This window comes from Danio rerio, chromosome 8 (assembly GCF_052040795.2).
Source record: "Danio rerio strain M-AB ecotype USA chromosome 8, GRCz13ab, whole genome shotgun sequence".
In the NCBI taxonomy this organism is placed as follows: Eukaryota; Metazoa; Chordata; class Actinopteri; order Cypriniformes; family Danionidae; genus Danio; species Danio rerio.
In genome coordinates, this window is record NC_141028.1 from 12,467,501 (window position 1) to 12,481,828 (window position 14,328).

At 34.8% G+C, this 14,328-nt stretch overlaps 1 protein-coding gene across 2 annotated transcripts in view; it reads left to right on the top strand.

Moving 5' to 3' along the window:
- Positions 1-14,328, top strand: part of tafa5l (TAFA chemokine like family member 5, like) — a 145,849-nt gene that overhangs the window by 21,524 nt on the left and 109,997 nt on the right. The window contains exon 1 of one of the 2 annotated variants that reach the window (XM_087264428.1): positions 3,932-4,309. The exons of the other annotated variant lie outside the window; for it this stretch is intronic. Coding sequence (XP_087120554.1) covers positions 4,201-4,309 — 109 coding nt within the window. The 5' untranslated portion in view covers positions 3,932-4,200. Of the gene's footprint in view, positions 1-3,931; positions 4,310-14,328 lie in introns of those variants that run through there. 2 annotated transcript variants of the gene reach the window in all.

Below are 14,328 nucleotides of genomic sequence, written 5' to 3' on the forward strand. Positions count from 1 at the left end.
GTTGTAGGTTCAGTTCCAAAATGTTCTGCAATATTGTTTACAGTTGTGCGCAGCTCTACCTAAAGGGAGTTTATGTTTGTTGTAAATAAGGGTGTATTTATTCCTTTGCACAATGCTGTAAATAAATTAGAATTGCAAAGAGCAAATGCAGTAAAAATGTGAAACATACATATTCAGTGTCTTGTATTCAGATACCTCACTAAAGGCAGTGATGTCTAACTTTACTGTAGTTTTCAAATGGCTGTGCAAATAGTATATAGTGCTATCTTGAGAATTTTCAGGAAGTGTCACCAAAATATGACATTTTTGCATTTTAAGAAATGTACAGAGTAAACTGTCATAATGAAAACATGACAAAGCCATTTGACTATCTTGTTCATTAACAATGGTGTCAGGACTTTTTATCTTGATGACACTGACACTTTCTTTGACACCAATACTTGCTTTTGAGGAACAAGCTATCCATTTTGAGCAAGTGAAACAATTTTGCAGGTTATCAAGTAGGTTTTGCTGTTTGTACAAATTGTTTTGAGAAATGCATGACCTGTTGTGCAAATGTATATGGTGTTGTGAGAAATGCACCAAAGCCACTGAGAAAAACTCATAATAATAATAATAATAATAATAAGTTATTGTGACTTACAGTGTTATTTATTTATGTTATTTATTATTTAAATTGTTATTTTATTATCATTATCATCATTTTATTTATCATTAAAATGTTGCAGTGCAAAAACTTAATTATTACAATTGTTTAAGAAAATTTACGTTTTAGAAAATTATTATCACAAAAAAATCATCTAAAATATTTTCTGATATGCAGTGCTCAGCTTAAATGAGTACACCTTTTGCAGATCTCTTTTTTTTAAATGGATATTTTCTATCAGATGCTCTACAATAATATATTTGTACATATACATTAAATTAGTCAGACTCAGTACCAAAGCCAAAACCAGAACTAATCTAAAAAAAAAAAAAAAAGTACACCCAATTTAATATGTTGGGGGAAATAGTTAAATAAAATGTTAACAAACAAGAAAAATCAAGTGAAATTTTGTAAATGAAATGTTGTAGTTATTTTGCAGTAACTCATTTGAATTTAAATATACTATATTTCTCTCTCTAAAGATGTTCAGTGACCAAACTTTTTCTCTTAATGGATATAACGGTTTAATAAAACTGTTTTGTTTAAATACAACAAAATATGTTGACTGAATTCACTGAGAAATGGATAAAAATGTTCATTTTTAAAGGAAGTGTGCTCATTTATGCGGAGCACTGTGCACTCTTTACACAATTACATTTTGCTGTTTGTTCAAACTACTTCTTTAAATTGAGCTGAAACAACACAATTCTTGAGTTTTTTTGGAGGGACAACTTAGTTTTTTGTGTTCAATATATTTTAAAACAAATTACGTAATTCTTTTATGTCGTCCTAACACAAATCGATTATGAGGAACCCTGCATTTTTTACAGTTGCACATCATACAAATGCAGGGTTACACACAATTCATTGTGTGAGGATTGAACAGATAAAAATGTTATTGTCCGAATGAAGTTTCAATAATTGTGTCATTTCAGCTTAATTTAAATAAGTAGTTTAAACAAAATGCAGGGTTCCACACAATTTATTCATTTTGACCCAACACAAATCGATTAAGTTAACTTTACAGATTTAACAAATTTAAGAGGATTGAACATAAAAATGTAAGTTGTCGGAATTAAATCTCAATAATTGTGTTGCCTTAGCTCATTTTAAATAAGTAGTTTGAACAAAATTCATTCATGTTTTCCCAACACAAATCAATTAAATTAACTTAATTACATAAAACATTGTTTTTACACATTTAGGTGGATTAAACATGAAACAACTAAGTTGTTTACAAAAACAAAAACAAATTAATATTAAACATAATAAAAACAAATATATTTTGTATATTTTCCCCTTCTTTGATCTTTTTGGTATATGAAATATAACCTTGCTTCTTCCTGACAAATTGATCCGTTCACCCTCGTTGTGTGTTAAACTTTCCGCTCCCCTACTGACTGCAGTGATTGAGTCCCCGATGAGTGTTTGCAGTGAATTGTGCTTTGTCTAACCTGAACTCCAGAAAGAAACAAGTGTCATCTTCCTGTCAGCTGTCCTGTGGTGCAGCGTTCGAGAGGAGGAGGTGTTTTGAACAGCGGCGCCTTTGAGCTTCATGTTGTTGCCTTGCACTTGTGCTATAAGTGACACTTTGGACCTGAATCTGGAAGTACAGTGTAGGGCTACACAATAGATAGTTTGAGCATCGATGTACAAATCTGCAATAGTCACATCGCAGGATCTGCAATTTTGAGTTGGGATTATTTGAGTTGTCGCAAAGTTTGACCCTACCAATGAAATATTTTTCTTTAAATGTGTTTTTAAGAGCTGTAAATGTGTAATATTTCAAGCAAATTTCCACACGTATGAAGCTTTGACAAAGAAGCCCATTTTAATGGATTGAACCTAAAACAATTAAGTTGTGCCCAAAATAAGCCTTAAGAATTTTATGTAGTTTATTAGTTTAAACAAAGAGCAAAAGTATTTTTGAGTGTATGAATTTAAAATTGGTATAATTTAAATCTTAAACCAACTTTTCAATGAAAAAATCATATAATTAATTTGTTTGTTTTCTTTTCGGCTTTTCCGCCAACTTATCCAGCTTATGTTTTACATAGTGTATCCAGCTGCAACTCAACACTGGGAAACACCCATACACTTTTGCATTCACACACATACACTATGACCAATTTAGCTTACCCAATTCACCTGTACCGCATGTCTTTGGACTGTTGGGGAAATCAGAGCACCCGGAGGAAACCCACATAAACACGCAGAAATGCCAACTGACCCAGCCGGGGGTCGAAGCAGCAACCTTTTTGCTGGGAGGCAAACGTGCAACCCACTGCACCACCATAAGCCCAATCGTATAAAAACTTCATACAATTAAAAATAAAATAAAAATATATCTATAAAAATCATATAATTTATAATGCATATAAATACTTAAATCAGTCATTGCATTTACGGTGGAATGAAAATAAGATTAATTAATTTATTAATTTCAATGTATTTATACAATGTAGACTATACAGTGTTATTTTACATGATAATTGAATTTCTACCTGAGTACTGTCAGATTCCACAGTAAAACAAAAAACATGGTTCATTTTGTAAAATATATATATATATATATAAAATATATATTTTTTGCTTGTTCAAACAACGTATTTAAAATGAGCTGAAACAACACATTTCTTGAGATTTCATTGGGACAACTTAATTTTTTTCTTTAATCCATATACATTTTTTAAAAGTGTTAAGTTAACTTAATCAATTTGTGTTAGAACAACATGAATTAATTGTGTGGACCCTGCATTTTTTTTACAGTGTATCTTTGCTCTGTTGTATTTAAAATATTTTATGCATGATTTATAAACCTGCAAACTTATCCCAATTATTCTAAAACTTTGAAGTGTTTCCAAATAGAGTTGACAGTGTTGTGAAATTAATCAGATCGTAATACTGTATACAGTTGAAGTCAATTTTTAGCCCTTCTGTGAATCGTTTTATATATATATATATATATATATATATATATATATATATATATATATATATATATATATATATATATATATATATATATATATATATATATATCCCAAATAATTTTGTCCAGAGCAAGGACATTTTTATAGTATTTCCTGTAATATTTTTTTTCTGGAGAAAGTCTTATTTGTTTTATTTCAGCTTGACTAAAAGTGTTTTTTAAAAACCTTTTTAGTGTCAAAATGATTAGCTCTTAAGCAAAAAAATTTTTTTTCGATTGTTTAAGGCAGTGGTCCTCAACCACCGGGCCGCACAAGAAATCAATAATAGTGAGTCTGAACGATCTTTTATTTTGAAAAGTCTTTTATTTTGAAATAATTAATTCTCTCGCTTACATATCGTTCACTTGAGAGCCCTAATTTCACCCACAAGCAGCAAAATGAGTGAAAAATAGACACCTTTGGAAAGTTTTTTTTGCTAAGGTGAAAAGGCCCAGTGAAGGACACGTGAACTGCCAAAGTATGGATCCGCAACCTATTTGTCAGCAAATCAAGTGTATGCACCATGTCTCTGCAAGAAGAGATCGCAAATGACAGCGGCATTTTTGGTGCCACTCGCATATCATGCTGTCTTTCTTGAGTTTGCACAAGTTTGTTAAGATGAACGGCGAGTCACGACCCGTGACAAGAATTGCCCGATCAGCTTCAGCTTGTATGGAACAAACACATGTCGGTAAGACTTAACTCTAATTTCTCAGACAAACACAGAACAACACTGCAGGGCTTTGTAATTTTCTTCATAATTAAAACTTGTATCAGAGTGACAGCAATGTTTTGTCAGCTTGTCATCCTCTGCGAAAACGTTTGTTAGTCGCCTAGCGCCTAATCTGTTCTTCTGGAGCTATTTCATTGTAAACAAACATTTTAACAGTCAGTAATATTTTTTATTATTATTTACAAAAGGAAATAAATACAGTAGTATACATTAACAGCAAATAAATTAGCAAAGAGTTTAGCTTATTAAAATGAATAGCTTAAATAAAAAATAGAATAAAGTTATCAAATCTCATTTTTTAATAGTGATTTTAAAACTTTTAATATAGGAAGTACTCTGCTATGTAGTGGCTATTATTAATCAGAAATTGCGTGTACATAGTTTTACGTTAGCAAATGCAGTCTTGAACCTACAAACACCCGGCAAATACCGAGGGACTTATGTAACACATTGATCAAATTTAGTTTACAGTCACAGTCATGTAAAAGAAATATTAATATTTAGTTTTGCCTTTATTCGTCTTTATTTCAGTCGTAAAAGCAGGAATCTTCAGACACATGATTTCTTTACAACATGTTTTTAAACATAATAGTTTAACTAATTTCTAATAACTACTTTTTATCTTTTTCATGGTGACCATCAGTGCATAATATTTACTAGTTATTTTGCAGGATAGTTGTAATCAGACAAGCCTCTTTATGTGTTGAATATTGATTCATATTAAAGTGTAATTTAAAGACTTATGTAACTAGGAAATTCAGAATAATGAGTCAAGTTATTGTATAACTAGTTTATTGTGTAGACAATCAAAAAATATACAGTAAATATATATATAATAATAAATATATTAAAAACTGCTTTTATTCAAGATATAAACTATGAGAAAAAAGACTTGTTTAGACTCCTGAAGAATTATTTTCTGTTTTATAGGAAATACTGTGAAATTCTCTTTGGTTTGGTAAAGATCACTTGGGAAACATTGTTTTAAATTAATGGGAGGGGAAAAAAAGACTTCAACTGTATCTGTAAAAGTTTACAGATGCAAAAAATGTGTAATGATGTACTTGACTGTTAGAATTGTTTTATCCACTACCATACAAAGTTACTTGTCAAATATATTAACATTGAATATTATTTTGAGTTTAAATTATTTAATTATCTTGTTTATGAAAACTGCAGAGTGATGCATAAATAAAATTTACTTCAAATATTTGTTTAAGTAGTTTGTGATGTATGTTAAAGTGTGCCCCCTAAAAGTACAAGTGGCCGCTGCCAGTTACTCTGGTGCAGAGGAGGGGCGATGGCACCTGTAATGGACAGGAAGGGAATCCTGTCGTTTCTATAATTATTTTATAGTGTTTTCATGCCTAAATAAAAAAAACAGGCAAAGAGCAGATTCACGTCTAAGAGCAAGCGGTGGCCCCTGGTGGTTCGGCAGTATGGATTGCGTATAGGGAGGATCGGCTGTTTAATGTTTATTGCCACCCTTCATAGAAAGACTAAAAAAAAAAAACAGGAAAAATGCGGTAAAATACCTTTACGGGATGATAGCCGGATAAAACTATAAAATACGGGAGAATCCCGGGAAAAATGGGAGGGTTGACAGGTATGGTCTGCAGTAGGGGTGTCACGATTTCGATTTTTAATCAAAATCGATCAAAATTTATGCTCAATTTTGATTATTGAATCAAAACATAGAATCGACGATGCTGCCACGCCCCCATGTCACGTCAGCTTGGCTTGCCAAGCGGGAAAAAAAACAGGCTTGTTGAAGTGCTTGTTAAACTGCAGAAGCAAGAGACCCGTCGACAGAGCTTAAACCCTCTCCTCTTTCAATGAAGTCGCCGGTGTGTAAGCATTTTGAATTTCCAGTGAGTTCAGTTTTGCAAGCTCTGTTATGTACATATTACGTACGGTTCGTCCGATAGACAACACTGGCATCGCGATCCTCCGCCCCCGTTGCAAATCCGATCGTGAAAAGTACACACTCAGGCCCTGTTTACACTGTCTTTGTTTTTAAATGGCATTTTAGAACAACAACGATTTGACATCCACAGTGGCGTGTAGCATTTCTGAGCTGCCCTTCTTCCTCTCTACCTCTGAAAATGCACATCACGTGACCAAACAGACACAGACGCACTCACAGCCATGCGCTCGAGACAGCAGGTCCAGGCAGTCAGAGGACTGCTTTAATCTTTCACTCACTTGTAGTTAGTCATTTTAGCGAACACCTCAGATACTGTTGGCTGGTTCCGGTTGGTTGTGCGTCTTTTTTTACCGATGCCATTATAACGACACAGATCACTGCCTATTCACGAGTCCCGCAGAAAAAGTGATTGACAGGTGGAAATTATGTGTGTATCTTGCCTTTATTTATTTGCTGTATGATTTGTTTATGGGTAAAACAAAGACCATGCAGGTCAGGTAGTTTAAACGGTAGGCTACAAATAATTGATTGGTCATTAATTAATTAATTATTCATAATCGAAAATCGAATCAAATCGTGCCTTTAGAATCGAAAATTTAATCGAATCAAGGATTTGGAGGATCGTGACACCCTTAGTCTGCAGTGATAAAAAGGTTTAGAACCACTGGTCTACAAAACAAACCACTGTTATACAATAACTTGCCTAATTACATTAACTTGCCTAATTAATATAGTTAAGCCTTTAAATGTCACTTTAAGCTGTATAGAAGTGTCTTAAAAACATCTAGAAAAATATTATGTACTGCCATCATTGCAAAGATAAAATAAATCCGTTATTAAAAATTAATTATTAAAACGATTATAATTATTATGTTTAAAAATGTGTTTAGAAATCTTCTCTCTGTTAAACAAAAATTGGGGGAAAAATATACAGGGGGGCTGATAATTCAGGAGGGTTAATAATTCTGACTTCATCTCTATAACGCAGACAACAAAAATGTTGCAATGTCTGTTTTATTTCCACTATCATGCAGGCCTAAAGTACAGTGTGAAAAAAAGCAGAGTTCACTGACCGCTCTCTGTGACCAGGTGCATGTAGATCCTTATCGTCTGATTCGCTCTGTCGTGTCTGGACTAAACAGCCCGAAAAAAAAAATGCCTGTCATATCAATTAACTTAACAATCTGTGATGGAACGGCTGTCAAGCTTTTGGCACATCGAGCCCTCTGACTCTATCGCTTTCTCTCTCTCTCTTTTTCGTCCTGTTATGTAGTCTTATCTACATCCATTCATCACCATTCCTTCTCTGGCTGTTGAACATGGACAGAATGCCGGTGTTTCCTGCCATAAGTGTTTGTTTCTGTGGGTCGTTTTTGGGCGTTTTTTTTATTATAGCCAGTAGCCACATTTATGTTCCAGTCTGGGGTGCATTTTATTGGAAATAAATATGCAAACAAATATAAAAAATATTTAGTTTTACTATTTGTAATATCAGTGGTTTGCTCTGTCGCCGCACATCAAGAAGATCTAGAAACAAGAAGGTCGCTGGTTTGAGTCCCTACTGGCCCAGTTGACATTTCTGTGTGGAGTTTGCATGTTCTCACCGCGCTGGCGTGGGTTTTCCTCCGGAGGCTCTGGTTTCCCCCTCAGTCCAACAACATGTGCTAAAGATGAATTACTGGTTTGTAAACATTCAGGATGTGCACGCAGCGAGGTTGCAGGAAAAAAACGGGAGCACTAGCATTTAAAGTTTGTCTGACAGGTCCATTTGCGATAGCCCCCTCCCAATGGATATTGGATAAGACAAAATGGCCAAGCATCCAGCCCTAAATATACAACTATCTCATTGAAACTCCACCTGAATTTACAAGAGAGAAGTTAAAGGCTTGCAAGTCTTTGGATGCCAACAGTTTTGTTCTGTGTGGTCTTGTGCAAGAAATAATATTCCATTATTACCAGATTTAAAACTATGTAGTGCTAAAAACCGAGGTTCTGCCTAGCCAAAGACAAGGAAAGAAGACGGAAATGTACAAGGCCTGGGTAATCATCAACAATCAAAACAACTGCATTCTGACAGCGAACTGCACCTGTACAGTCATCTTAGATTTTTACATTTCATTCTAAGCATTCAGTGTCCGCAATTAAATTCACCATATTTAGTTTTTGCTGAAACCATTGCTGCAATTAAAAATTAGTACTGGGTTTGATTCAGCATTGCGTGAACTTACCTGATATAAAATGAGATCATTTTTAATTGGGTCCGCATTCACTTCAGCTCTTCTGATGGCTGTTAGCCAAAGACATCTGCAGTTAGCATTAAAAGCAGTGTGGTGTACGGTAAAATTGAAGTTTTCTATTTTTTGGACATTTGATTGGACTTTTGACATGTTTGCTATTGCAACTGGCCTTTTTTGCAACCGCGGTTGAACCTGTGTAATGTAGGTTGGTAATTCCCCTATAGGTGAACTGGATGAACTAAATTGGCCGTAGTGTACGTGTGTGAATGATGGAGTGTATGAATGTTTCCCAGTTCTGAGTTGCTGCTGTAATGGCATCCAATTTATTAAATATATGCCGGAATAGTAGGCGGTTCATTCTGCTGTGGCGAACTCTGATAAATAAGGTATTAAGCAGATGGAAAATGAATTAATACATTTGTAATATGAAAGAATGTCACAAGTGTTTAACTTTTATTATATTATATTATATTATATTATATTATATTATATTATATTATATTATATTATATTATATTATATTATATTATATTATATTATATTAGAATAGTTTAAAGCGTATATTTCTGAGCTAAGTAATATACATCAACCTATGAGATCTCCCCGCTCTATGGATTGACTCTGTTTGACAGTTTTGCGATTACTCTTGAAATGTCGAGGTAATGTATAGAGTTCACTGAAAACACACTTACTTTCTTTAGCTTTTACTCATGTGACGTGAGTTCATGTATTTTGGCTCCTTGTATGTTTGCATGTATTATGCGTTTATGTACAGCACTTTGGTACCCATTGTGGATGGTTGAATGTGCTCTAGAAATAAATTGAGTTGAGTATATGAATGCAAGTATTTGGGTCAGTCTATATTTAAGTCTTTGCTTAGATTTTTATTGTACTTTAAATGCAATGACAGATTTAAGTTATTAAATGCAGTATTTTTATAATTTACATCTTGGTTTAAGATTTAAGTGATAAAAACTGCATATAATTATTTAAATCAGTCATTGCATTTACAGTAGAATGGAAATCTAAGCAATGATTTAAATATAGACTAACAGTTTTAAATTTACCTAGAACATGAATAGTTTTTTCCTGTTATACATCCCAAACATCCGTTTTCAAAACTACCATGGAGATGACAACATCAGTGAAGAGCTTAGTTAGAATAAAATACAAGACATTATACATTTGTCAATAAATTAAAGTTAAGATAATTTTTTAGAAGACCTTTATAAAACATTTAACTGTATTTAATTTAAGCAAACTGAAATTTGCACACTTTGAATACTTCCTCAAATATTTACTAAATGTTTAATGTTTTGGTCCCCTGACCTATATGTTACAGCATTTGATGAATCTTTAAGTAAGGGTTGATAGTATGGGCAATATCTGTTTGCTTTTCGCACATTTTACGCATATCAATTGGGATAGTTCACCCAAAAATGTACTCACTATTTATTTATGCAGTTTTTACTTGTTCTAAACTTGAGTAGTGATTTTTATATTGACAAATGCGCTGCCTTCACAGTGCACTTCAAAACATTTATGCCATTCTGAACGCAGCTCTAGCTCATGACGAAAGCTATCCGCTATTTCCGGATGCAAGCCACTACTCGTTTGACTTGAGAAAATATTTGTTTATGACCACTTTTTGGTCATATCTCACATCAAAGTGAATTTTATATGAAATCATGGTGTACACGACAGTCTCTGGACTTGCTGCATCAGCAGTTTATAAAAAAAATGTATATATTGCGTTCATGATTTTCGAAAGTTTTACAGTGCTTTGTGAGCGTTTATTATTACAGTTTGTTGAGTCTTTCTACACTCTTAGAAAAAAAACCCAAACAATACTTTAATAGTTTATTCATGAGTCATGTCGTTATTTGGGAAAAGCACTTTAGAAAAGCAGATATTTTGAAGAAAACTAAAAACCTGAATCTATTGACATCCATTGTAGGAAAAACAAATACTATGAAAGTCAATGATTACAGGTTTTCAGCATTCCTTAAAATAATTTATTTTATGTTTACAGAAGAAAGAAACTGCAACAGGTTTGGAGCAAGTGAAGCTCGAGTAAATTAAGACAGAATTTTTCAGTTTTAGAGAACTATACCTTTAAGTAGCTACCAGTGTTTACTTTATAAATCGGACCATTTCAGAAGGCTTTCAGAAATGACACAAAAAGCAGACGACTTCATGTAGCGGACAAATCAAACTAGTGCAATTGTGCAAAGTAGATCCAAAAGTGTCCGCAGTTGAAAAAAACACCCCCGGTCTGGAATGAAACAGAATAAAAAGGGGCAAACAGAGAAGCGTCAGAGGACTGAAGGAGGGGTTAATTCTCTTATCTAAATTCTGAGCTGTGGAGGATTAATGTGGGCCGTTATGGAAAGAGGTTGTGGCTCTATTTTGGAGGAGGCTGATCAGAGCGAGCGAGACAGAGCGGGGTGACCTTCAGCGTTCTCCATAGTCTTTACAATAATGATGTCTGCTGGGATTTCTCATCTTCACTCAACAAGATGCCCCCATCGCCGTCAAGGTTAAAACAATTTCAATAGACTTTGCATCTGGCACGTGCAGCCTCAAATTTTGTTTTTGCCGTGTTATTTTTGGCATTTGTTTAAAACTTTTCTGAGGTTTTACGGTTTATAGACACTAATTAGGCACAATTGCACATCCTTCAGAAACTTGCAGATTTTGTTATATCAGCGGTCTCGTTAAGCTTCTTGCAGTTATGTTTGATGCGTGACGTAATATGACCTAAAACATGAAGACAGGGCGAGGCATAGAGTAGCTCCTCCCTCTAAAAATAGCCAATAGAGTGGAGGAACTATGACTTTACCTTGTAGGCCAATCGGCTGCTAGCATAAAACTGATTCCCTCTAAAAAATCCCTAAAGTATTTATTTACCAATAGGTTTTTTGAAGATTGCAAATAAAAAGCTCTGTGTTCAAACACTGTTCATTACACTTACACATTTTGTCCAACTGGATAATCCTCACACAAATATATAACTTTTATCACTTTTGAATCGTTAATGCAATGCAACAACTGAAAATCTAACATTAGGCTATAAACAAACTATACTGAGTTCAGCGTGCTGGGCTGTTACGTCAATACTACCCTGAAACAGACAACCTTTCAAGATTATTTTTAGAAATATGGATGCAAAAACGCATCTGTATATATCCTTCCCTCGCTGAGATATTTAAACTGGGGTAAGGACTTTCCTCCAACCTGGAGATGGCAAAACACCTTTTTCCGGTGGAGCTCCATGGCCTCGGACTCGGCAGCAAACCCGGCCCAGTGCATGCTGAAGGTCCATGTTTGATGAAGCCAACAGAACAACATCATCTGCAAATAACAGAGATGAAAATTGGCGGATCGGTGCAGTGGAAGCAGTAATGGTAACGTTTGCTTGTGGTAAAGAAGGAGCTGAGCCGAAAGGCAAAGCTTTGGATTTACCAGTCAATCTACATTCCTATTCTCACCTATGATCATGAGCTTTGAGTCATGACTGAAAGGATAAGGATACAAGCTGCCGAAATTAGTTTCCTTCGAGGGTGGCAGAGCACACCCTTATGGATAGGGTGAGGAGCTCTGACACCCAGGAGGAGCTTGGAGTAGAGCCGCTGCTCCTCCACATCGAGAGAAGTCAGCTGGGGTGGCTCTGGCATCTGTTTCGGGCGGAGGATTGTGATGCCGGCTCAGCATTGTGATGTCTATTGGCCATCAGCGATGGATGATAGCACGACCCAACCCTTATGACAATGTTGGAGTTTAGCTAAATTAATTCACACCTCCTCCTGACTTGCGATGTGCCTTCACCATTTGCAATGCATTAAAACATTGTTTTCCAGCCGCAGCCGCACTTTATTTTCGAAATGTTTAGTTTGTCTAAAGTGATGTTTACAAACGATATAGTATACTAGTATGACAAGGGACGCAATCAGCCAGCCCAGTCGTCCCTCCATAGAAAAAAAGCAACATTTTGTGTCTGCCTGTTTGTTTACTTGCGGGAGAGTTCCATTGGCATTTCCCGCACATTAATTCTGAGCAATTGAAAAGCAGTTTAGGAAATACGTTCAATAACATCTGGCCAATGAGTGATGTGGATTTTGTCACATGACTGCATTTTGGTTCTTTCAACTGGTTCGGACCAAAGCATAACCGTATGGGATGTGTTGTGAAAAGGACCCCAAAACAGCATAACAATGCTATAATGTATCATGTTACCTTTGGTCCGGACCAAATGAACAGAACCACATGTGAAAGCATGCTTACAATGCCTGAAATGCTTAGTTTAATAAGTATTGAAAATGCTTGACAATGCTAGTACAGTGTGTGTGTTTTTAGTTAAATCTGGATCAGTATCAATGTAGCCTGGATTTTTAGCTCTGGAGGCTTTTTTTGGTACTTGTTACAGTTGTGCAAATGACTCTGTATGTCTAGTCATTTCTTAGATGCAAGAATTTGTGTGTTTTCTGTGATAGTTTCATAGATGTAAGTGAATGGTTTGCATGTACTGTACTTGAGCGAGTAACATTAGATCTATTTGCTCTATTGGGACACTTTTCATTGGTCATCTCAATGGCAAAAAGTGTCCCAAATGACCTGAGTTGACCCGTGTTTGAGCATTTTTGAGCCCACACACACAATACTTCCTCTACTTAACATGTATGCGAGTGCTTCATGTTTGTTTGTATGTATGAGTGAAGTTTTATTTAAGCCCTATTCATGCTGGATCATATTTGTAAATTCTTTCATCATAAACATCAAAGTGCATATTTGATGCAATTATAGGAGATACATTTCGAAGCTTTATTTGTTTATAACGGGATTTTTTTGTACCTGTAGTGGAGGTTAGAGCTGCATGATTCTGGCTAAAATGAGAATCACGATATAAAAAAAAAAGATCCAGTTTTTCTCCCAATTCTGTAGATGTAAAATAAAGGTTAATATAAATGTGCTATTCTTATTTTTATTTCTCAAACATGTTGTAAAATAACAATAATAATTTTATATGTAGTCTACTGTTGGTTAAAATGCTCAATTTTAAAAAGACTTAATTAGAATTATTATGTTTGAGACATATGCTTGCAATCTGTCATTGACAACATTATTAAACCATTTTTTTGTACTGGTAAAGTCAGACTTTTGTCATTATCAGATGCCCTCTTGCATAATATTCAACATTATATAGGCTAGAGAAGTTATACTGACACTGTTAAACATTTATTCTCATGCTCAACACTTTGTGTTGGCTATGAAAGACATATTAAATGCTTGTCGTAATCATTACTATAAAATGTGATATGATTATTTTAATGATGTGCATGCTTTTGGTTTAATTTTCACTGCTAAGTGCGGTTCATGCTTCTCGCACGGTTCCCAAATGATCGCCCTGTGCCCTAAACTGAATGTTATTTACAGCTTTATTCTCTGTTCTTCACAGCCTATGCAGGTTCTGTTCTCTAAAGTAGACATCATTCACAGGCACGAGCCCGCCTTCTCTGTGGTCAGCTCACATCACGTCACGTGTGACCACGAATACGTCATTACATAAAGACAGAAATTACATTTTTGGGTTAAATATACCTTATAAATACAGTACAGTATGCAACACTTTTAACACTATTTGGAGGTGTAAAAACATGTACAGCAACTTGAAAACTTGTGCGGCCGCCTTTGTTTTTCTCCTGACCTTGAAAATATGATTGGCAGAATCGAAGAAATGCTGAATTAAGATCTGCACAATTTAGTTCCAACCCTGCTCCAACACACTTACCTATAGGTTTTAAACAAGCCTGAAG